This window comes from Akebia trifoliata, chromosome 3 (genome assembly GCF_017979445.1).
Source record: "Akebia trifoliata isolate Shusen 1 chromosome 3, ASM1797944v1, whole genome shotgun sequence".
NCBI classification, from domain to species: Eukaryota; Viridiplantae; Streptophyta; class Magnoliopsida; order Ranunculales; family Lardizabalaceae; genus Akebia; species Akebia trifoliata.
Genome location: NC_141377.1, coordinates 35,419,682 through 35,446,064, shown reverse-complemented (window position 1 = coordinate 35,446,064; position 26,383 = coordinate 35,419,682). Strand labels below are relative to the sequence as shown.

Below are 26,383 nucleotides of genomic sequence, written 5' to 3'. Positions count from 1 at the left end.
CTACGATCTCGCGTGTTAACGTTTTGAGAATTAAAATGAACAGTTAATTAGAATTGGAATTTCATCATATTCGGCTCATGAAATGGTAATTTGCACCTAAATATAACCTAACAACTCAGTAAAAAAGTTACCGACTTGGCAATCTTCAAAATGGACTCTATAACTTAGTTTCATCGAATTTTGAGGCCAAATCACTTGAGAACCCAATCAAGTAGAGTGGACTAGTCCGAATCTTGAGTTGGGGCGACAAGTTTTATAACTATGGTTCTATCAACATAGATAGGTGAATAAAAAGCCAAAGTGGTTAGAAACTTTTACAAGTGCAAACTTCTCCCTTGATTTCATGATCACAAAGTTGGCAATCTCTAACTAGGGTTTTCTAACAACCACTTTGTAAGATGTGAGTTTGCCTTTTTGCTTTTTGTTGAGTGATAGATGGGACTATGATGATCATAGTCAACAACCAACTCAAAAGTGATGAAGAAGGAAAGGTTCCTCACCACACAGTTTTGTAAGAACGTTTCAACAAATCCTAAAGGAGGCCTAAGGACATGTGCAAATGATGATTTGAACACTAAAACAAAAAATGGAGGGAGATGTGTTTTGGATAACAATTATGGTTTTCACTGAAAGTAAAGACTGTAAAATATAAGTGATCCAATTAAAGCAAAGGACATGTCCTACATGATGGAAAGATGTTGCACACTTCAACCAATGAAGCCCAAGAAGAGAGAGAGAGAGAGAGAGAGAGAGAGAGAGAGAGAGAGAGAGAGATTTAATTATGAAAGTGCATTTCAATAGTTGCAGTTGTTTCATATTGATAGTAATTATTTTATTGTCTGATCAAAAAGACAACTTTGAAAATAAAAAAAGTGTCATTTTTTAAACATAAAAGAGCACACGCCTATTATGATTTGTAAAAAGATGCCACAAAAGTAAATTAATGCAAAGACACTCCACTTTTCAAGGAGGCTTAGCTAAAAAATGAAACAAATTGCAATGACTTTTACCTGACATGTGGGTGGATAGAGACCAACCATGTCAATTCTAATTGTGAGTCCCACATCTTGTATTTGTGGACACATTTTAGGTTTTTTATTACCCTTAAAATTACATGTTGGATGAAAAATTTTGGTCTAAAATTATATTAAGTTCTCTAACATGACATCATTGACCACGTATTGATCGCTAAAAGGACCAATAAACTCTTCATTTGAGAGGTGGACACCAATATTGCCAGCTCACGACTAATCACCCATAAAAAAGTGACTTAGAGACTGATGATGACCATGTCGAAAGCCACAAAATCCCTAAAATAACAAAACCTATAATCATTCAGCAATAGGTTTGAAAAAGTATTTGAAAGGTGAACTTTGAATATTTTAACTCTATATAAATAAGGAATCATGACATATATGCTTGGAATAGATTTCATATCATTGATTGCCGAGAAACATGAACTTGAATGTGGCAACCCAAATAAAGTTCTTCCATCTCTGAGAGAAGGCAGATTATCGCAAAATTTCATACAAAATCACTCAATCCCATCTTACGTACGCCTTCACATCTCTAACAATACAAATGGGTCGGGTTGTGCTCCAGGTCTAGTCGTGTGCCAAAAACAAATCTTGAGTTAATACACTTCAGGTCGGGGCTCTATGTTCTGGTGAATATTTGAATTACCCCCATGTTTTCAAAATGGTGTCAAGCCCCAGTCCTCTTTAATAGGTTAATGAAAAAATGTCCCAAAAGCCTTCAACTTTAACATTCAAATATTCAACTTTGCAACCAAATAAATGTTCCCCCTTCCCACTCTTTCTTTGCTTGTTGGGCCCTTAAGGGCAATCTTGTTTTTTTATTTATTTATAAGGCCCCTCCCTATACAGTTACATCATGGAGAATAATTACAGCAAAGATCTAATAAAACTCATGATAACTCCTGTGGAATACGAGACGAGTCCTCGGATACCAAAAAAAAAAGCATCTCCATGAGATCCCATTTTTGCTAAGAAGTCAGCGGCTCTGTTTGCTTCCCTCCAGCAACACTCAAAGCCACAGTCAAGACATGGACTATTGGTCAAATGACACTTCAACCCTGTAAAGTTTATAACTCAATACATTTCAAATATATATATATATATATACACATTTAAGAAAAAGAACTTTTTCTTCTTTTTTAACTAATTGATCAAAGGCTTTGAAAATGTACGGTTGATAAACTTCTAAATTTAAAATTCAAAATTGATGGTGAATTATTTTATTTTATTTTTTATTTTTAATTTTTAATTCTACAATCTACATCCATGTGACAGTCGATCGTGTTTTTCAATTTCACATGGAGGTATGATCATGGAACAAGATTCTACCTACCTCAACCTTCAAAACTCAAAAATAAGATAAGAATTTTAAAATAGAAAATGATTGGATTTTGGATAGAGAAATGAAGAATTTCCACTAGGGATTAAGGTGGGCTTGAAAATGATGAACTAAAGCTAAGCATGTAGATTAGAAATACTTTAGAGTCATGTTGGAGTGACTACATTTCACACTGCATTAACATGGAGGTGTGCTTAGAACCATAAATACTTCTCAAAAGCATATATGATTCCGTGCACACCTCTGCGTCAATGCAGTGTGAAATGCATTGAATAATATAATCATCCCAGCATTTTTTAATAATTTAATATAAAGGTTAAAGAGTTCGAAGATGATTTGTTTTGGAAAACAAAAATGAGGAGTTCTTCGTCACAGGAGGGGGGAGAGGGCCAGGTTCGAACTCAACTTCAGCCCAAAAAAGGGTTGATCTGGATGTGGTCACAGACTCGTGGGCCAAATTTGCATCCTTAAACACGTCTTCATTGATAACAATGTTTTCTTACTTTGATTTCGTAATCAAATCCTTGATGACCTCATGGATCGTCACAATGTTGTCATATTTATTACGATAACCTTCCCAACGGATTAGTAAGAATCTTGAAAAAAAATAAACATATTTAAATATGCTAATAGGCAGCTGAAAAGTGGCTAAAGTAGTCAACCTCTATAGATTTGGAATCATTTAAATTGATGCTTGAGTTGATTGTCTTACAGATGATTGCCCCTTAATGAAAGAAGTTAAAAGTTTCAACAGTGTCATAGTATCTTTCTTTTTAATTTTTTACCAAACAACAACAAAGAATGCGAAAAACCTTCTAGGCCTTTGAGGACTTTCACCGTCTATAGACTTAGATCAAAAGATTTCTTCTTCTAGAACACATGTATCCAAGATGTCTAAATCCACCCCCCCCCCCCCCAACTTTAGTAAACGCCAAACCAAGTGTGTGCAATTCTTTGGTGATTTACATAAGAATTGATGTGGAAATAACAACTCTCTTTTTCAGTTTTTTTTTTTTTTTTCAACATTGGCTTAATTAAAATTTTGAAATACTTTTGCAAAAAAGAATGAAAAAAACCCCTCACATTCCATACGATAGTCGTGCTCATGGCTACAAAGTACTTGGGCTTGCTCTTCAACAACACTGTGAAAGTCTAAGTGGTGGTCCTTGGTAAGTGAGAACATGTATTTTTTCCATCCAACTTTCGATTTCTTCTATGATTGACACTGTATGTGTACTTTTGTATGTGTACTTGTATGTGTACGTGACCTCAATGCAACTCTTACCTCAACATTCATACTGGCCTCAATGAGTTAATACAACAAATGGTTGGGTGTTTTTGACATACTCTCTACATTTTGGTCAATATGGAGATAATCCCTGTATTTTCAAACTTATGACTTGCATTCCTAGCCTTGATATATGTCTTGTCTAAGAGACTAACATAAAATGACCTAAATGCCATCTCTTCAACCTTAATTTAAAAAAAAAAAAAAAAAAAAACTCCTTGAATTTTCTCATAAATAAAAATAAAAACATGTCATCTTCCATATATTAACCTTTAGGGTAAATTATCTTTAACCTATTCTCATATTCCACCTCTTGTAGAAATTCTTAATTTTTCTATCTAGAATTCCATCAGTTTAATTTCTGCTTCTCCAAAAATCATAGCTTATTCTTGAGATTTGGAGGTTGAAGAAGATCGAATTTTAAACTTGAATAAGAAGGTTAAAAAATTTACCCTAAGGTTACTATGGGTTGAAGATGAGGGTATTTAAGCATTTTACGAGAAGACCTAGGTCAAAGGAGGCATGTCATCATTTTAAAAATACAGGGAGGTATTTCCAATATTGACTAAAATGAGGAGGTGCATGTCTAAATCAGGCCGAATAGTTAGAATAACAGGCCAAAACATACAAAAAGTTACTTAACATGAATGGTCAATCTTTTATAAAAATTATTAAACAAACCAAACTTTTTCTAAAATTTATGAAAAAATGACTATTTATCCAGTTTTTTAATTTAATTTTTAAACAAAAATTATTATTTGATGTACGATTACATTTCTATTTAATTATTTACCTTTCCTGTGAACTTGCATTCAACTTGAACACAAATAAAATTTATAATTTGATTGTGCATTGTACAATCATTTTCATACACAAGAATAATTATAAAATAGGGTGTATACTATCATCATTAATACCAAAAATAAAAATGGTTGATTTGATTCAGTAATTCCGATAGAACACATAGTTGTTGTAGTAAGGACGAGTTATCAAATCATGTGAAAGTTAGCATTCTCCACTATATTTTTTTTAATAACATCCATATCTATTTTGTCTTTTAATGAAAAAATAAGGGTATGTTGGTCTTTTATATAATAAATACTTGTTTACATTGATTGTCAAAGTATTTATTGTAAATAATACATTTAAATTTAAAGATTAAATAGAGATTTACTCGCAGACCTGTCTCTTGCAATTTTATTACAAAAACTCTCTTACTTTATCAAGTTCTTACTTGAACAAACCTTACTTTATGAATCACACTACCATGACTAACTTAGTAAGGTTTCAAATCTTACAAAGGGTTGTTGGGTCTACATGGACTATCAAATTAGTAATCCAACAAAGCAAACTGTGTAGATTTCATGGAAAAAACTCAAATTTAGAAGAAAAAAATAAAATAAAAAAACTTTTTAAGCTTGATCGTAGGTATTTAAAATAGATGGCTTCCAAACTCCCAAATTTAAAACTAAAATTTAACTACAAAATAAAAAAAAATTATTTATTTTTTTGAATTCTTAGAATTTTGTCCCTTTTAACCCTATAGCATCATATCATGCTTTTAGATGCCACAAATTGATGCAGTTAGAATCCACTCCAAGATATGTTAAGTAACAAATTAATTGTGTAAATTTGAATTTTATGACTTGGATGCCTACTCTAGGGTTTACTTAGTAACAAACTTGTAAAGTGGCGTTTGTTGGGTAACAAACTTCATAAAGTAAGGTTCCCTTGGAGTTGTCAAAGCTTCAAGGGAGTTTTTGTAATAAAAATGCAGCAATTGGATTTGTCGGGTAAATCTTTATAGATTAAAAGGCTTTTAACATTTATTATGTAAAAGATAAACACTTATTATATAAAAAGACTAAGGGGACAGATCATGGGACATATGCAAAAACAATGGTTTTTTCAAAATATGAGTTAGAGGTTTTGGATTGAGTTGATTTTTTGTGAGGATAATCTCTATGATGAGAAGATCATCCTAAAAAAATCAGTCCAATTTGAAACTTCTAACCCCATCAAAAGTGATTTAGAATGTGGACCGTCGATTATTTACCAATAATTTGTAAATCACTTTTGACGGACTTACAAGTTTCAAATTGAACTGATTTTTTTGTGAGGATGATCTTCTCATCATGGAGACCATCCTCACAAAAAATCAGCTCAATTCAAAACCTCCAATCCATATTTTGAAAAATCATTATTTTTACATATGTCCCATGATCCACCCCAAAAGACTAATATACCATTGTCTTTTTCATTAAAAGACAAAAAGAATAGAAATATTATTAGAAAAAAAAATGTGATAGAGAATGTTAAAATTCTCATGAGGTTTTGGACGTTAGCATTCCCATAAATATATATATATATATATATACCCTCCAAGGTTGGGTTGGCATTCGACATAACCAATTGCACATAGGACTTTCTGAGGGGGAACTATGTGACCGTGGGATTAGTGTCACTCGAAGGGTGGGGATACCCACATATTTATATAGTACAATAGTAAAAGAAAATTAATTGTCATTTGATAAATAGTAACTTTGAGATCTCTCAAACGGGTAGGTAAATTCCTCTTAATGCTGCACTAATTTCTAAAGCAAAATAAAATTTATACCTGTCGTAGGGAAACCCCTTGGATAGTCTTGATTGGCCACTTCACCCGCCCATTTGTTGAAATATCGTGTGGTACAGGCAGATTTGGGTTGTACCGCTAGAAAACTTTCTCCAACAAACCCCATTTTTAGCTATAATTGAACTCAAAGTTAAACAACGTCACTACTCAAACAACACGAAAATTAAGGCATTCTTTCTTATTATCTTTCTAATTAATTAAACATATTTATATGCCTCTTTAATCTTTATATGAAGAAATTTTAGTATTTTTTTTACCTTTGACAATTGACATTAAGTTAATTGGAAATAAAGGCCTTCCCCTCCTTTAATTAATTAGGACTTTCAGTTGCTAGCAGGCCAGGCTAATCCCTAGCCTAACTTCAAAGAGATGGATTGTGCCTTAACCTTCTATAAAGGCATGAACACAGCCAAGCCCTTAAAAGCTTACCTGACCCATATATATGATTTGTCGTTTAGTTGAAAAAGGCCAAGCCCTTAAAAGCTGACCTGACCCATATATATGATTTGTGGTTGAGTTCAAGTTTGATACCAACTTGATAAAATTGATAAAAATTCTTAGCCTCATTGTGGGGGTCATAGGGACAACACTGTCATTGATCCAATCATACAAGCTGAGTCTCTCAACTAGGACACCATTGTTAGGGGAGAGAGAATGATGATACATATCTCATTGAAATATGTAATGAATAAATGCAGAAAAATGTGTATTAAGTATAAGCATTAATTCCTCAGGGGCCACCCGCGAAGGCACACCCTCACTTACTTGGGGTGGGTGTGTGTGAGAGCATTACTCGTGCCCTAGGATTAGTTCTTGGGCAAGACCATGGTCTATAGACCGGACAAAGTCCAAATACTAGTACGAGACCGATCCACTATCTAGAGGGATACCTGATTATCAAAGAAAAAAAAAAGAGCATAAATTATACATAAAGATAATCATCTAATCCATTGTAAGATTATATGGTCTCGAAGAACATCCTCAAGATATCAATTGAAGGAAATCCACTTGGTTAGACTAGAGGGATTCTCACATGAGACAAATTAGAGCATGGATAGGACCATCAATTTTTGAGAGACATAACAAGTATAAATGAAGATAAGATTGAATGCCTAGAATCTGGACAAAGATCAAGAGATTCAATGATTAAATTTAATTAAAAAACATAAGTGTCGAAAAAACAAATCAAAGAAACATGCAGAAAAGATGACAAAAAATTGAGAGATTGTAAATATCACTTTAGTATCAAAGTTTCTTTGATAGGTACCAAACCGATGCTAGATAAGGACCTTTTACAAGTTTGAAGTCCAACTCAACTATGTGGGTTCAAGATCAATACAGTTCCCCTAATTTCCTACTTCAATGAAAAGTCAATGGTCCAGGGAGGTCAATCTAGATTTTTAGAATTTGGGGTGGCACGTTAACTTCACATAAACTGTAACGGAAGTTGGTAGTAGGTATGTCCAAAAATGAAAAAATAATTTAAAAGAAGCTTACAGAGGATTTGAACAAGTAGAATAAATCGCCGAGTTTCTTTTATTTATTTATTTATTTTTTTTATTTTTATTTTTTTTTTGCGTGTAGTTTTAGAAAGGAAATATATCATTTATTTAATAACAATTTCAAGAGACTTCGATTTGGTACATTTGCCAGTTCGCCTACAAACTTCAAAAAACAAAATTCCAGACATCATTTTATTCAGATTTCCACTCTAAACAAAACCTCTAAAGGGGTCTGTTGGTCTTGGACCACTCTCTGTAACTTTCTCTAAATGCATATTTGAAATTATGGGCATTTGAGCTGTTGGGTTCTTTTAATTTCAATTAATCTTATTTACCGTTATCTTTATCGATTTTTCTTTCTGGGTATCTTTGTTTTTCAATTTTAATATCTGGGTTTGTTAATTTACTATCTGGGTGTTTGATATTTCTTTGTCTGATTGTTTGATCATTGTTTCTCTCTATCATTTTTTTCCATCTATTTATTTTCTTCGATTGGTTTCACTTCTTTGGGTTGATTTTGATTTCTGAATTCTTATATTGTGTTGTTTTGGTTATGTTTAATGATTCTCTTTGGGTTTGTTTTCAGTTTTCATTTTTTTTATTAAATGTATGTTTTACTAATTTATTGAGTTTTTGGAATTTTTCTGATTTTAATTTTTTGTTCCATTCTCACTTGAGGTTGTCTTGTGTTCATTATAGATCAGATGTTGCCTTCCCCTGCAGAAACTGAGTCAATATGAGAGGAGCTATTGGTACCTTGCCATGTCCCATTGAGTCTAGGCATAGATTAACTGGATCAATGTGAGTTTCTTCTTAATTTCTTTAGTCTCATCATGTTCTTCCTGCTTTTTCCTCTTTTTTTAAAAAACATTTCTTTGTTGATCTCTCTGTTTCTTTACATTAGATAAGTAAAGTTGTTGTTATATGCCGGAAAGCTCTTATTTTGCCCATTTAATTTTTAATTTTTAATTTTTTTTTTCAGTTAAACTAAGGTCACAATTTATTTTGGACTACTGTTGTTGTGAAGTTTGTTCTCTAAATGGATTTTTCAGGATTTATTTACCCATTATGTTCCTCTGTTGGATTGCATTGCTTTCTATCATTGGATTGTGACTTTTGTTGGACTGTTTTAGTCCATCTTGACTCCCCTATTAGATATTTCAATTTCAACTCCCATGATGCCTCCATTCTCCCCTTTTTGTAATCTTATGTGTTTTAACTTCAAATTAGTCTTGAACTCCATGATTTCGCATTGATTGGCCTAGCTTATAGGGTTCACTTTTTATTTTTATATAAATATTGGTCAATGTATTATTATATACCTTTTTATTTGTGTTGCTTTTACCCCTTGAATTGCCTTTCCAAAGAGTCACTTGCTACAAGGAGAATCTTGAATCTTCTAATGTTATAAGTTTATTTTGAGTAGGTTAATTTTGGTATTTTTATTATGTAGTGGGTTTAGTCCCACATTGCATCCAAGTTACTTTTATACTTATAGTTGCTCTTTTATGTAAAGGAGCTTAGTTCTCTTCGTAATATATCCAATTCAATACAACTATTTTGCATAGCATGGATCAAAGCAATGATCACGCTCTAAGTTCTTGTGCCCCTTCGCTGGCGGCTGGCGGTGATGCCAAGTTGAGCTTAAACCTTTTTTTTAAATCTTGTCTTCGAGCCTTTATGGGTACTATTTATTGCGATACTGTTCATTTAGGTACTATTCAATGTGGTTCTATTCACCACGGTTGTTCATCATGGCACTATTTATCTTGGTATTGTTCATGATGATATTGTTCATCGAGGTACTGTTCACATCACAATTATTGTTCATCACGGTCATTAGGGTACTATTCATCAAAGTTACCATTCATTGTGGTACTATTCATTATGGTTATTGTTCATTGTGGTGTAATGGGATCCGTACTCTATGCTATATTCTCTATTTTTCAATTAGTTTAACCACCTTTTCTCAACAGAGCTAGTAATCGATTCTTCTTGTCAGATTTTAGTCATGGTCATCCAATCATTACATATGCGATTGTTGTGCGACTGATTATGCTTTTAAATTTTTTTATTAGGGTTTGTTTTCCAAGCCTTAATCATTGATTGTCCTCCGATTGAAGAAGGCAATCTCAAGTATGGGGCCCACATTTTTATGTTTGTACTTTCTTTGCTAGGATTGTATTTATACCTCATGGTTGCACCATTATTAGTGGATCACATAAAATGGTCAAGGGGAAGTGTCTCGTAATATGATTATATGACATACTTGCTGTGGGTTGTTACCATGTGCAATGTATTTGTTTCAGCCAAGTGTTTGGTTGATACATGGTTTATTAATGGTGCGTACTAAGTGTGTGTTTGGTAACACTTCTAAAGTCTAAATGGAGGTGGTTCACTTTTAAAATTCAGACTTCAGAAGCTCTATTGTCGTTTGTTTCTATTCAAATTTCAGAATTAAGAACCAAAATTCAGAAGTTTTGGTTCAACGATGGGGGGACGCTGGATGAAACTTCTGAATTCTGAATTTGTTTTGTATTCCTAAAATACCCTCCTCAAAACACTAATTTCTATCACTTATCCCTTTGTTATACAAATCATAAAACCCTTATTTTTAATTTTTCTACCTCTCCTTCCTCTACAACAGTGTTGTCAAGGTCTCTCCCCTTTCTTTCCTTTCATGTTCAAAAATCCTATATTTTTCACTCCGAAATTAACACCAGTAAGATCTCTCTCTATCTTTGATCTATCATTTTCATCTATTAATGGACATCTCTTTTTCTTCTAACATCATATGTTTCATGTATATAAGTTCGATCATATGCTTGTAATTTAAAAATCTTTAAGGGTTTTTGAGTGTATGGGGTTTAGGTTTTGCTGATTTGGGTGTTTCAAGAAAAAACGATTGAAATTATTAGGGTAGTCATATTGGTCTTAGATGATTTTTAAAACCATATGATACTAGTGTCTATTCTAGGAATAGCTCAGAATTATTTATTGCATGGATGATGAAGAGGTGATTAGGTAGTTCACATCTCAATCCAATTAGGTAGTGCTTGCACATCAAAAACTATTTTTGAATGTTGTCTATATTTTTTACCATAGGCAAGCAAGTGGTTCGATAGGATAATTAGGATCTTATGAATTTTCTCTTTTTTGATGAAATTTTTTCAGAGTTTAGAAGTTATTTTTTGATGACTTTTAAGGGAGGTGGTTGGGTGTGTAGCATTTCAAGTGCTTAGTTATTGGGGTATTTTTGGGCGTTTGAATCCTTGTTTGTTTCTAGTTGTTCATTTTAACCTCATTTCAAGTGTTTATGAGTTTTTTCGACAATATGAAGTAAATGTCGATGAAGCAAGCAATCCTTTAGTAAACTCTGAACCGCCAAAAGATCTACCATGTTATAATGAAATTTTCTCACTGCAAACACAAGTTGATCTGATCACTTTATGTGATCAAATTACAAATCAACTAGAAAATGTATGATTGTTTATTGTTTGAGTATTACCTTGTTGCAATATAATTTCTCAAGTATGAATTCAATTTGAAGACAATACTTTTGGGGTGTTTGATTTATTAGAAATCAAAATTAAATGTGTAGATGGTTTCATTATGCATAACATGTTATGTTTTTCGATTAACAATTTCTTAGAATTACAAAAGGATAATATTGTCAAAAGGACCATTATGTTTGTAACTAGAAGCTTTAAAAAATGACAAACAAACAACTTTTCCAGAACTAGATTTCAGAAAACAGAAATTGGACTTTAGACTTCAGAAGTGTTACCAAATATACCCTAAGATCACTGATCATTGTCAGAAGCAACATATTCTATTGGTTCTCGTATGTTCCTCCCGCACGTATCAAATGCAAGTGTTCGCACCAAGCAAACGTGAATGGGTAAAGAGAACCTATGAACTATATTTTTGGATGGAAATATCATGAGTGCCGTTAGTTTCGTTTTGATGTCCTTGATTTGTTTGACTGGTTGTCAAGTAGAGAAAAAATTGGTTCACTCAATAGCTCAAGTTTGATAAAAGTAGACATGAAGCATTAATATTAATATTGTTTGGCGATTCTTTTCACCAAGCTAATGAACTCCATGTGACAAGAAGTTTGTCCAATTTGTGCTTCATTGATGTCTACTTGTTCTTAGAAGTATAATGAGAATGTCAACCATTACAACTCTAAACATTTTGCTTGAGAAGTGAACAGCTTGTTTCATGAGTGGAGGATAGTTGAAGTTGAATCCAGGGACAAAAAGTGACTGATCAGAGAAAATTAACAATTCTACTAAATAGGTATAAGACCTGACTATTCCTTATGTAAATGAATGTGAACGATCAAGAGACAACTTTTATATAGAATAAGTATTTTCAAGATGAAATGAGCACTGCAATGGAACGAAGGAGTAGGCCTAAGAACTAGTGAAATAAAGTTGTCGAAGATGTTTGGTCATGTGCAACAAAAGACAATTAACATCCTTACTGAGAAGATGCATTTGGTGCATGTTGTAGGCTTTAAGAGGACAAGGTTAAGGCCGAAAAGGATGTGGAACAAGGTTGTGACACAATTTTTAGGAGATTGCTTTACCATGAGATATGACCCTCTCGAGATATTGTGGTAGAGGGAACAAGATTCATACAGCCGGCCTTAAAATTACTGGTGAAGGATATAACTTGATTCAACTTTAATCAGCACAAAAGGTTTATTTTGCGGACTCAATTAAAGATCAAGATTAAGATTTCTCCAAGGAAAATTTTGTTTTCTTCAGTCTAACTCGAGGAAACTGGTTGGAGGGTTTGGTACACTGTCTTGCCTGGTCATTGAACACATTGAGATATTCGTATTCAATTTTCTGCTTCTCTTTGTCAATCTTGTCTGACCACTTGTCATTTTAGTATTCATGTATTAGAGTTCACTTAGTAGTGTACTACACTCGCTCACATCTCTTTGGGAAAGATACTTCTAGTACTGGATTTTCAACTTTTTTATTCTTCCTTGATCTAATGGTAGAAAAAAGAGCAAGATGTTTTAGTGAAATTACAATGCTCATACAGAGCATTTCCACATTTACAAGAAACTGGGCTGCTTAATGTGTATGTTTTGGAGCTCAGAATTAATCTCTGATCTCCAACTTCATCATGGAAACAAGCTCAGTGTGATTGATGCATGTGATCCCCCTTTTCTTTCTCAACTTTTATTTATTTATTTTTGCTTATTGTGGGTATCCCCACCCTTCGAGTGAGACTAATCCCACGGTCACACGCACTGCCCCCTCGGAAAGTCCTATGTGCAGCTGGTTGAGTCGAGGGTCAACTGTACCCTGGACCCAAGGAATTCATTGCTTCATGGGGTTTCGAACACTTGACCTACCCTTCCTGAGGAATATATAAAGCACATAAAGATATATCATTTTGGTGGGGAGAAGTTTCAAGCAGGGGTTATTACCCTCCATCACATTTATACAGACTAGATCAGCTAACTATTCAACTATATCGCTTGGTTTAAGCATTTTTTTTTACATTCAAACAATGATGCATATGACTTATCAACATCAGTTTGAGGGGGAGACTTAGAGATAGTAAATTACAGATGGCGAAATTCCTATAGTTCAGTATGTTTTGTACATTGCATGTATGCATAAGTAGTATATTATTTTGGTTTTGGTTCTCTAAATTTTTTGTTAACCTGTCAGTTTACTCGTTAACAGTTTTTCGCATGTGAATTTACCATTTTTATCTTCTATGTTTATGAAAGTTTGTTCTATTACTGGATGGAAAGTTCATCAACACTTGTAAACATTTTATCTTGATAATACCCTTTCTATATATAGAATATGAAACTGAAAGAAAACTTTTTGTCTTTTAATTGATGAACACTTCTAATTTAATCAAGTATGCTTGCTACCAAAACAAGCTATTGCTCCTCTTTCACCTGATGCATCTACTAATTTATTCTTGAATACTTGCTTGCTTCAGTGATGACACAAATAAGAGAAGGTTCCAAAGAAGTAAGGAATTTAAAGAAGTTGAGAAGCCATTCCACATATCTATCCAGGATAGAGGTTCAAGCTGCAAATTTCTTTCTTTAAAACTTGTCCTGGTTATCATTATATGTGGCACTTTTTTAACACTCCTTCATTCTCCGACGGTACATCATAACGAGCATCTGGCACACTCTCCTTCTCGGTATGTTTTATTTCCAACTCCCTTGCTTGAATTTGCTACCACCTAAGTTTTGGTTTGTTGAGAGTTTTTGTCACCAAAAGGTTTAGTAGATGCGTATTTGTTTTTGTTTTTTCTCCAAGTAGTTTTATCTTAGATATACAAGCGGATGCAGTTGTGTTGCATGTTGGGCATTCTGACACATGACATGCATTCTTATTGTTGGGAGAGTCCCAATTAGATCATCTATGTCAGAAATTGATAGGATCTAATATTAAATCATGGTTCAAAGTTTCGTACTATTTCAAAAATGTTTCACTGGAACATTTTTGTTTTGTCCGAGACCAGAATGAAATATTGAACATTTCGAGAATGTTTTGGATTGTCTCAGACTATGTTTGAATGTGCCGGAAACATTCACTTGGGAGCTTCATAACTACTATAGATGTAGTTGTAGATGAAAGATTATCCTTGATTTTGCTCATTCCTAATATTGAAAGCTAAATTTGTCCTGATTGCAGTCCAAACACTCTAAACAGGTGGATGTGGGAGAGGCCTATATCAGATTTGCGTTATGTATCACATTTAGACATTAATTGGGACGACATCTTGAAAACTTTTCGGAAACTTACTGAAAGACAGGGATGCCAAGGAATAGGTCTATTAAACTTCAACAAAAGTGAGATAGATCATTGGAAGAAGCGGATTCCAAGTGCAAAGCATGTCATCGTGCACCTCGATTATGTCATGGACAATGTCACTTGGGAGTCCTTATATCCCGAATATATAGAAGAGGAAGACGAATCTGAAGTCCCTGTTTGTCCATCTCTACCAAAGCCCAAAGTCAACGAAAAGCAACAACTTGATCTCATTGCCATCAAGCTTCCTTGTCGTAGGTCAGAAAACTGGTCAAGAGATGTTGCTCGGTTGCACTTGCAACTCGCGGCAGCAAGCCTTGCAATGTTGGCTAGAGAAAATCACCCGGTGCATGTGCTCTTTGTGACCGATTGTTTCCCGATTCCAAACCTCTTCACCTGCAAGGACCTTGTTATACATGAAGGAAATGTATGGCTCTACAAACCCAACTTGAGTACATTGAGAGAAAAGCATCAACTCCCAGTTGGGTCATGCGAACTTGCAGTCCCACTCAAGGCTAAAGGTCAGTTGTGATCTTCCTTTCACTTCTTTCCATCTTGTTTCTTATTAATGTTATTAATGCAACTTTATATATTGAGAAATTTATAATGGTTTTCTCACAGCAAAGTACTAAGAATATTGTATTCTAACTGCAACAGAGAGGACGTACTCAGGAGCCGTGCACCGGGAAGCATATGCAACGATCCTGCATTCTGCTGACGTGTACGTATGCGGAGCCATCGCAGCTGCACAGAGCATTCGCATGGTGGGTTCAACAAGGGATCTTGTGATACTCATCGATGAGACAATCAGTGACTATCACAAGGGAGGCCTTGAGGCCGCAGGATGGAAAACCAGGACAATCCAAAGGATCAGGAACCCGAAAGCTGAGCGAGATGCCTACAACGAGTGGAACTACAGCAAGTTTCGCCTATGGCAGCTCACAGACTATGACAAGATCATCTTCATCGACGCAGACTTGCTGATCCTAAGAAACATTGATTTCCTGTTTGGTATGCCCGAGATATCTGCAACCGGAAACAATGCAACCCTTTTTAATTCTGGTGTGATGGTGATCGAGCCATCAAACTGCACATTTCAACTACTGATAGATCACATCAACGAGATTGAATCCTACAACGGAGGAGACCAAGGGTATCTGAATGAAATCTTTACATGGTGGCACCGTATCCCTAAACACATGAACTTCTTGAAGCACTTTTGGGTAGGAGACGAGGAAGAGATGAAACAAATGAAAACTCATCTTTTTGGAGCTAACCCTCCAATCTTGTATGTCCTCCACTATCTGGGTTTGAAGCCATGGCTATGTTTCCGAGATTATGACTGCAATTGGAATGTGGACATATTCCAGGAGTTTGCTAGTGATGTTGCACATAAAAAGTGGTGGATCGTGCATGATGCGATGCCCGAGAACTTGCAGAAGTTCTGTCTGTTGGGGTCTAGGCAGAAAGCAGGATTGGAATGGGATCGTAGGCAAGCTGAGAAGGCAAATTATACAGATGGGCATTGGAGGATTGAGATAAAGGATCCCCGATTGGAGACATGCATTGACGATCTTTGCTTCTGGGAGAGCATGTTATGGCACTGGGGTGAGACAAATTGGACTGACAATGCGACTGTCACGTCAACACCTGCAATTACTCGAACAATGCTCTCGTCTTTGTAAGTCTTAGTTTTATTGGATGATGTCGAATTACGCACATTTTAAGTTTCATCAACCTTTGGCATACCATTTTCATTTCTTTTTCGATTTTTCAATCCACATTGTACCCATTTCAATTACTTACATGTAAAGCGTTCTACACCCATTCCATAATCTGGTTATTGTAGATGTCATTGCCTTGTGATGATTCATTTACAATTTTGTACCGGAGCTGTTAGTTGTCTTGTAAGAGGTGTCTTTGCCTATTTCTTGTTATACAAATCACACAGTTTTAGTTCCTATTCGTTATTTTTAAACTGTCACATGTGAATGGACCTATATTCTCATGCTTCAATCACTCTGGGCATTCTTATCGATTGCTCAGATCATCAGAGCTCAGTATGGTAATTTCTAATCCTCAGTTGCAGCAGACTTATCTGATTTATGTTTTTCAAGAATAAGACAAGCCGCATCTAGCAAAAAATAGAATAAGACACGCCGCATGTTTGTTGGGATCGGTGGGTACAAAACTCAACATCCAATGAACTTTGTAGTCTGTCCTCTGGCAGATAAATATATATGGGTCTCTAAAGCCCAGAGCACAATCAAGTCTGAGCCTAGCCTGACGTGGCATATGTGTGTGTGGCTGCACTTGTGAGTTTTCTATTACTCGCTTGGAAGAGCTTCGTAAGGACCTCAAACAAGTGACATATATGTCGCATAGTATCTTTCTTACCCAATGTTGGACTGAAGTCCTACACCAAAAAACCAAAAAAAAAAAAAAAAGCAAGAGCAAAAAATGACAAATAACATTAGGAACAATATTTGGAAAAGAAAATTTGAAGTGGATAACTTTGAACCATTATTTTTCGTTCATAAATAAATTATATGATTCATCTAAATTTATGAATCTCAAGCACTTACATCCTACTAGTGGCACCAACAAAGAAATTCATAGAAGAGGTCTTACAGTTACAATCCATAAAGAATTTCTAATAGGCCGAAAAAAATTCAAAGAAAACCCATAAAGGGAAGTTGTTCTTTGTTGCCAAGAGCACTCTAAAAATTAGTCTAAATTCTCAGAGAAAGTGATCTTGGTTTTACACTTATATGTCACACCACCTATGGGACTATCTAGTTATAGAAAGCATTAAAACTAATGAATGGACTTCTCAATAATGCATGTGACATACTTAATGGTGTGATGGGTATGGAATAGTGCTTCAATGTAGTTCCCCCACAAAGCACTAACTTGATTTCCTGTTGAGCCTAAAACTTTGGTTCTTGTCCCATATATTGGGTTCCCTTTGTCAGTTTTCTATTATCTATAAGTTAAAGCCCTATCCCCTGAATATATTATAGACTCTCACTCTCTCTCTCTCTCTAGGTAGTTCCTTGGTTGGTGGATCTGCTAGATGTTCTTTTCATTTTATAAAATCAATAGCTATGTTCTTATCTTTCAACGAATCTCTCACATTATATGAATTATTTTGAGTGCTTAATATAGTTGTTTGGCTGTCATAGTGAAGAGATATTGTAATGGTATATCTTTTAGGAAATGCTTACGCCATTATGTTTTCTCACAACTTTACTCAAAGCTGTAAATTTTGATTCAATGGTGGATCAAGCTATACTGTTTTGCTTGATGGATTTCTAAGACAATACACCTCCTCCAAAAGTAAATGTTTAACTTCTAGTGGTCTTAGATTTGTTAGAAAACATCCGAGATCTGATATACATAACTCCTTACATTTGAACATAAGAAAACACCCTTATTTTTAGGATTCTTTTATTCAACATAATTTCTCTCTCATTTAGGATTTTATAAAATCTACCTCTTTCTCTGCCATCTATCTCATGTTAAATCAATAATTTCACTCTCTTTTCATTTGAATCTGTTAAACCCATTCAACTATCTATATCCTAATTTCACTGAATCAGACTATGTCATTAATTGATGTTGGGTACATGACAAGCAATAAACCCGTAACATTCTTTGAACCACTAATGTTTTGTTGCATTTTGATGCTCTGTTGGCTATCTTTTATTTGAAAACAAATTGTAAGTAGTATTGTTATAATGGGTGAATGGGGTATAAATATTGTCAGTTTCATTTTTTAACCTACATTTTTCATTTGTCAGTCATGTGCATTGCACGTGCGATCTCCTAATACTATTTGTAATGGGAGAAGGATGAGTACTATAGACATGAATCCACATTTAACTTCAAAAGTACCCTTCAATAGATCCATTAATGACAGTTTATCTACAAGTAATGTAAAATAAAACATAAAGTTTTTATTTTTAAAGTTCTTTTGTCCAAGTAACAAAATGTGCAGTAGCAAGAGCTCACAGCTTTGAGTCTTTACCCTAGCCACATGTGCTAACAGTTATTAATATTGCTAACTAAGAGTTTGGAAATTAAGACTAATTAAGATGATTAATTTTTTCACCTTGAATGAAATTTTGCACAGAATAGGAACAAACATGTTGTGCAGGGATCTGACTACTCCATGGAACCCGAGCAGATACATTAGCCCCTGGACCCAAACTTTCAAACTCGCCATAATACAATGTTGAAAGTGCAAAATCTCCGCTCCATGGCATCCACCCTTGTGGGGTAATAAGCGCCTCAAAGTAACACCCAAGAAAAACAGTTCTTGAGTATTCCTTCCATGGTCTACCCAAGTAGTTCTTGTGAACCTTGGAATTATTATAGTACAGAGCCATGTACTCATCTGTGCCATTGATCACACAATTTTTAAAAACAAAGCCAGTAGACTGTGCGGGGTCTGTTCGACCATGAGCTGTTACAGCATTGGTTTCGCCCTTTTCGGGGAATACTTGGCGTGGTCGAATTAAGATGAGAGTGTCTTGGAAGATTGCAGCCGAGTTTCCAAATATGAAATCTACATTGCCTTCGATGCGACATGAGTTGTAGAATTGACGCAGGGATTGAGCATAGAGTGTGTCTTGATTGCCAAGGAACTCACAGTTTTCAATGATTGAGAGATCACTATCTGATCGGAATGCTACTGCTTGGTGGACATCTGGACCTGCCTTGTTCTCAAATGTTATATCACGAGCCATGAATCCATCACCGTTGACACCTACAAATCACATATTAATTGATGTTACAATCAAAAGTTCAATGATTACAACTCCAGTTAGAAGAAATATTCAAATTGAAGTTCGGCAAAAAGTGCAATTAAAACTTAAAATATTTTGAGCGTAGAAACTTGTCGAGTGGGTTCAAAACTTTTCTGAGTAGTCTTGACTTGATCAAATTTCAGGTTGACTCGGTACTCAAACTTGTTTGAATCAACTCACCAAATCAGATAAAAAATGTAAGTTACATTACTCAACCCCCAACAAGAGATGTTAGAAGCATCGTAATAATCTAACTATCGCACGTGGCACACTCAATTGACTCTCCTGACATGACAAGTTTGGGAGCTGTAGATCTGTATACCTTGGGGTACAAAATTGCACTTTCCCAATATACTCGTAAGAACTGCACATTACTTAAACCCTAAACCAAGTTATGTATATATATAGATATGGGTCCCGTTCAACAACAAACATTTGGGCAAAACATTTTTCAAAACATGAGTTAGAGGTTTTGGAATGGGCTGATTTTTGGTGAGGATGATCTCTACATCATCCTCACCAAAAATCAGCCCATTCCAAAACTTCTAGCCCTATGTTTACAAGTTGAAAAATCGTGAACCGTCCATTTTTTGTAAATCATTTTTTATGGGGTTAGAAGTTTTGGAATGGGCTGATTTTTGGTGATGATGATCTCCTCATCATAGAGATCATCCTCACCAAAAATCAGCCCATTCCAAAATCTCTAACCCATGTTTTGAAAAATGATTTGCCAAAATGTTTGTTGCTGAACATTTCCCTATATATATATATATATATATATAATTCTTAATATTAAAAGATAGTCCTTCTAAAACTGATTTCGTTTGACACTGCACTGAGCTGATGTGGCAACGGGCAGAAAACCAAAGATTATTTTCAAGGAGATAAAAAAGAAAAAAAATTAAACAACTGGGTCAATACTCAGCTGATGTGGCAAGGACATGAAATCATATATCTTTTTCCTCGGGATACATAATTATACATCTTTTATAGAGATTGCAGTTGTGTATCACGATGAAATCTATGGACTGAGTGAAGACTTTCTAGTTAGAAAATCAACACTCAAAAACCAAAATATGGCTCTCTGCCCTTTGCCACTTCAGTGTAGTGTTGAATATTGAGCACAGTGTCGAAGGATGTCGGACGAGCATTTTCTTAAAAAAATATATATTTAGTACAAGAATAATGCTAAAGTGACCCCAAATTGAAACCTCACATCGCACTTCTTGATTTGAAAGTGTATGGGAATCATAGATGCTTTTCATCAAGATAGGTATGAAAAAAAATTATATATATATATATATATATGGTTCCTATCCATTTTCACGTCAAGAAGTACAATATGAGACCCCAATTGAAGGTCACTCTAGCATGACTCTCATTTATCTGAGTAAGCCATGCCCACTTGACAGTGGCCGAGTTGACACAAGTTGAGCCCGAGTTTACGTCACAATTGAAGCAACCAAGTTTAATCCATCACCATTCACAGCTAGTTTCCTACATGCTAGCTTTTTAACGTCTTTTGATGATGACAAGGGATGATTGTTGCCTTGTGGGATCCATCATCTATGTTTTTCTCTAAATAAACGACAGAGATGAGTCCCATTACTCTTCCCCCCAACATCATCAAACAAAACTTAAAATATCAAACGACCAACCATTGTTTCACTACGAGACGCAACAATTTATGTACCCAAAATGGGCATGGGATGCAACACAACAATCTATAAACATTTTGATGAATATTTTAAATGCCCATTGACCTCAATCTTTTCTTATGAAATAAGGAGAAAATGACTTGAATACCCTCATCTTTAATCTCTAGCTAAAAATTCTTGAATTTTTCTTCCCCAACCATATCATCTCAAAACTCCTCAAAATCCTTAGCTCATTCTTGAGGCTTTAAGTTTGAAATAGATAAAATCTAAAGATTGAAGATGAGTGTAAAAAGCTTTATTCAAGAAATTGAAGATAATTGATTTTGAAAATTAATAATAATGGGTCTTATTAACATGTGCCCTTAGCGCAATAAAACACTTTGGAATTGGATTTTTTTACTAAGAATGCCCTTAAAATTTTATTTTTTACCAAAATACTCTTATATTCCAATTTCCAAAGTGTATTGATTACACTTTAGTGTATGCCCTAGAGCACATGTTAACAAAATCCAATAATAATAAATAAAGGATTTTTTATATAGGTTGAAAACATTGGCATTTAGGTCATTTTCCATTGGCCTACTAGGAGCACTAAGGTCAAGGGAGATGTATCATCAATTTTAAAAACACAGGAGGGTGTCTAAAAAATTTACGTAAACGTAGAGGTGCATGTCTAAAGTTAACGCGTTGAATGGAGTACGCTTCACATGCAAAATGAATGTTCCCACCATGTTCACATGGAAGTTGCAAATAGCGTCAAAATTTATGTTCCCACCTAATAAATTCAAGTGGGGTCCACCAATAATATAGTATATAGTCCAACGATGTTGGACAACAACTATCCAACAAACGGCTGAGCTTGAACCAATATGTAGAAAATCATATCTATCTTGTCATCTCAGCCGTTTGTTGAACTTTTTTAAAAGTTCTATCATGCGCACAAAATGCCAAGGCTCACGTTATCAATATCACCAAACATACCGACGGTTGCGCTGTTGTAAGTGGTAACGCCTGGCTGACTCACACTCAATGCTCCCGTAATGACGGTTTTGCCCATCCCATCTCCCAAAAAGACAACATTCTTCTTCTCTAACGGAACCCTAACGATCTCATTGTAAACTCCTTCCTTAATCTGTATCACAAACTTACGTCCGACAACATTATCTGGCGCAGCGTTCACTGCTTCTTGCACTGTATTATAACACCCTGCCCCCTCCTTCTTACACACCGTCACGTTGGCCGTCATCTCTGACGGAAAACCACTTTTAAACGCCAAATCCGCTTCATTAGTCCCACAATCCTCCCAAACCCCCGATCTCTCCGTCATAGGCGGTCCCCACAAAGTGGTTTCGTTCCCAAAACGATCATACGAAACCATCATACTAAGAGCATTGCTGGTCAACCCAGTCAACGAGTCGAGAAACGCCATAGTTTCGTTGACTTGTTGACTATCGTTAACATATTTAAGGCCGCTCCAGCAACCGTACTGGTAGAGAAGAGCCGCGCTTGTCCATGCACGTGCGTCTTTCATTTCCTCACGTGACAACGCGTCGGCTGTCATGGATAAGCGATAATCCGAGAAGTGGAGTATTTCTAAGCAATTTTTCGCCGCTATAGAACGGTTTAGATTACCAGAAGAAGAATCGAGGATGTGTCTCACCTTTGATTGAGCAGTTTCGAGGTTTTGGGTGGAGACCAACATGGCGGATTGGATAATCTCGATGGGTTTGGGGTTCTGTGAGAGATTACCAGATTGAATTAAGGAGGATTCGCAGGTTTCTGGGAATCGGGTAGCTTTGCAAGCTAATTGGATCTCTGGAGGGATTGAATCTGTTAATGGCTGCGGTGATTGGATTAGGCTTATGTGGGGTGGTTGTTGTAGATGATGATGGGTTGCAGAGGAGAGAGAGAATAAGAGAAGTAGAATGAGAGAGGAGAGAGAAGCCATGGAGATTGATAGAGAATTGAGTTTGGAGGGGAGACCAATTTAGTGGTGAGGGTCGTCATTCGTAAAAGAGATTCCACACCAAATTTAGAATCTTTTCTGAGAGTTACGGATTCTGTTTGATAGCAGATGATTTGAGAGGATAGATTGCAGTCCACATGTTTTAAGACAAGTTTAATTAACGCCCCTTGACGTTGTTCTTCTTGTAGAGATTAATATTAAATGACCTAAATACCATTATCTTCAATCTCTACTTAAGAGTAGGACTACAACTTGTGAGGGCAAAACCCGATGACCGCGGGTTGAACCTGACCTTGGGTCATGTCTAGGCATAGTTAGCTTGGGTTCGACCTAGAGTTTGGGTAGCAAAAAATAAATAAAAAATGCCGACTCAAATTAGGTTGAGGGCAGGCATAGGTATCGGCCAACCTGAGTTGCTCAAACCCGAACTTAATATGATTATAATTTAAAAATATTTCTTATATTGATTTCTTTCACACTCACAATTCATATTTTTAAATGTATGATTTTGTTTATCTATATATCCAAAATAATGTGCGATTATTTTCATTAGATAAATGATCATCTTTGTTATCAGTGCTTTGCTCTAAGTGTAATTATATACTGTCATATAGTGATTATATTACAACTTTAAATTTTTTTCTTTTTTTTTTAATTGTGATTATTAATAAAAATGATTATTTGAATTAATTTTATTATTTTTCTTCTCTCTTTAAATTAGTTTATAATTTTATGTATATAAACTTTTGAAACACATTTTAAAGAAAAATAATTGTAAATTTTAAATTATTTTACACGTCACTTATCTTTTTATAAACTCTTATGAGTACTAAATTACCTAGTATTAATGAGGAATGTATTAATCCAAACAACCTGACCTCAGTAGGGTTCAGGTTGAGCATTTCATGCCTGAGGTCGAGTTGGGCGTGGATTGATCCCTAACCCAGCCCAACCCACTTGAGTTGCAGCCCTGCAAAGAGGAACCCTTCCCTTGATTTTTTCCAACATATGTAGGAAATTTCCTTTTACCTATTCAACCTTATCTTCAAATTATCATTTTCAACCTCAAGTTAATCTTTTGTAGGAAATCCATTGAAAGCAAGATTATTCAAGTCTTTTTCTATGTATCTATCATAGAAGAGACTGAGTTCAAGGGGGCATATCATAGGTTTGAAAATACAATGGTATATAAAATATTCTCCAAAATATGAAGAGATACGTCTAAAATTTCCAAATTGAAATTAGGAAAACTTACTTAATATATGACGATAATATAGGATTTTCCCAATAAATACTCCTAATTTATGGTAAGCAATTACTTAGTCTAAATAGTCTCACTTTAAAAGCATTGCCTTAATTGAAATATTAAATATCTATGGATGTCCAAATACACCTTCTATATATGTATTGTAGATACTATAATTTACACAGGCCCACCTTGAAAAAGGTGAACAAAAATGCATTTTAAACCAAACATCAACAAAGGACCCAAATACTCTAAAATCCAACATTTTATTCTAATAAAATTGCCCAAGGCCTTTAATTGGCCTATGAGCCTACAACAAACCTCCATTTTTAATTTAATTTAATTTTTCATCACATCCGTGTATTGTCTTAGCCACCTATTTCTATGCCTATCACTCCTAAATCATTTCTAAATCCAACGCTTTTTTTCAAACCCTAACCTAAACTGAACCAATCTTATTCCCAATTACAATCACTTTTAACCATTAAACTAAATCCACATTTAAACCCAATTATCATGGACAAGGTAGGGTTGATGACAAGATAATGTAATTTAATTCCCCTTTCTAATCTTTCCATCTCCCTCTTATATCTCTCATCTCTCTCTATATTTAATTTCAATTTAAAAGATTCAAACATGTGAGAGTACCTCACTTAAACTTGATAGTTGGGCTTTGACTCGATTGAAATGATAGGAGTTGAAGTCATTTTCAAAAAATTCTATTTCTTTTAACCATACACATATTATGCACCCACTACTTCAAATGTTTTTCAAGTCTAAAGATATTGGACCTCTTTTTCCATAAGAACGAGTCCATAATCACAAAAGCCTACACTTCTCAAAATTGTATGTTTTTAAAGTAAAATATAGTTATGGTCATTTCTTTCAATAAGAGGATCCTCATGATCTAGGCCAAGCTTGATGTCCTCTTATGTTTAAGGGTACAAAATCGTGTTTTGTTGAATTTTCTTTTTTTTTTAAATTTTTCTTAAAATTGACTATGTTTCAAGGTTACCACCTAAAGTTGAGAGAGAGGGGATGGGTCTCTAACACCTTTACTTTCTAATCAAACCCTTAACCTAGACTTTAGGTAGACCACGTCTATATATGTACGAGAGTCACTACAATGCCCAAATAAAACTAATTTTCAGGTGCTCATTCACAATCATTTCCTAAAAATGAATTGTGGCAACTCCAAACCATGTAGTGTCGATCTTTCAAATTCAAAAATCATATAACTACATGTATCGTTGTTGAATGAGACTGAGATGACTTGAGCGAGTCATCGCGGTCTTAGGTAATATTTAAAACCATAGTCACCATTCCTAATTATTACAAAATTTTCCCACCCATGTAATATTATTAAGAAAGATTTATCGGGTAAACATATCTATTACATTTTGGTTTAAAACCCGTTACTATATAAAGTTTGTTGCTCAACAAACCATGGAGTAGGACTCATATCTTTTTAAGATATTAAATACCTATAATACCTTTAGTTCTTTAAAATAATACATGTCATATCATATGACCTATTTCATTTGAGATATATTCTCTTTGAAAATATGGAGAGGATATAATGAATATTTGACTAAAAGAACTTATCTTTTTATAAGTATTTCATCATTCACAACAATGTGGGCCACACTCTACGACTTCTTAAATAAGAAAAAAACATTTTTCTTACTAATGAAAGTTTTCTTACCGTATCAATTTCTAGCATCCAAAAACATGATATGATGCCATAGGGTTGTAGAGGACAAATTTCTAAGAAAACAAAATATTCCTAAGATCGCGGAGAGAATCTTCGTGATGGAGAAAAGAATGTGATGAAGAGAAATTGTCAAATACAAAGACAATGATTAGTCATTCTTTTTATCGATAACGATGATTAGTCATCAATTTTTATTGATATTTATTAGTTAATTATCAAAAGATTAAATGTCTCTAGCCATTGATTTTTCCATGGATAAAAAATTCAAAATTATCAAAAGGTTATATTTAGATTTGATCCTAGTCCAACCCAATTTATGTCGATTATTGGTTTCCAACTAGAAGTCAAAGTGCTAGAATCTTGTTTTGATATGGCCCATGA

The 26,383-nt window shown here is 34.7% G+C and overlaps 2 protein-coding genes across 7 annotated transcripts; one reads left to right on the top strand and one right to left on the bottom strand.

The window, feature by feature from the left end:
* The first annotated feature begins 7,880 nt into the window (after positions 1-7,880).
* On the top strand, positions 7,881-16,568 carry LOC147406602 (putative UDP-glucuronate:xylan alpha-glucuronosyltransferase 3). Of its 3 annotated transcripts, none has more exons than XM_086434728.1 (5): positions 7,881-8,031; positions 8,501-8,602; positions 13,784-13,993; positions 14,491-15,128; positions 15,265-16,568. In XM_086434728.1, exons 2-5 carry the CDS (start codon positions 8,538-8,540, stop codon positions 16,290-16,292), a joined length of 1,941 nt encoding a protein of 646 aa, XP_086290854.1. In that variant the 5' UTR covers positions 7,881-8,031; positions 8,501-8,537; the 3' UTR covers positions 16,293-16,568. The 3 variants fall into 3 exon arrangements, with proteins under 3 accessions (XP_086290854.1, XP_086290856.1, XP_086290855.1); XM_086434730.1 differs by having other exon boundaries at positions 7,896-8,056; XM_086434729.1 differs by lacking the exon at positions 7,881-8,031 and having other exon boundaries at positions 8,192-8,602.
* On the bottom strand, positions 12,795-23,158 carry LOC147406601 (putative pectinesterase/pectinesterase inhibitor 51). Of its 4 annotated transcripts, none has more exons than XM_086434732.1 (3): positions 22,058-23,156; positions 18,722-19,378; positions 12,795-13,183 (listed from the first exon to the last, which is right to left on the bottom strand). In XM_086434732.1, the coding sequence occupies exons 1-3, from the start codon at positions 23,022-23,024 to the stop codon at positions 13,152-13,154; spliced, it is 1,656 nt and encodes a 551-aa protein (XP_086290858.1). In that variant the 5' UTR covers positions 23,025-23,156; the 3' UTR covers positions 12,795-13,151. The 4 variants fall into 4 exon arrangements, with proteins under 4 accessions (XP_086290858.1, XP_086290857.1, XP_086290860.1 ...); XM_086434731.1 differs by lacking the exon at positions 12,795-13,183 and adding an exon at positions 16,588-17,015 and having other exon boundaries at positions 22,058-23,158; XM_086434734.1 differs by lacking the exon at positions 12,795-13,183 and adding an exon at positions 16,743-17,023.
* Positions 23,159-26,383: the final 3,225 nt, after the last annotated feature.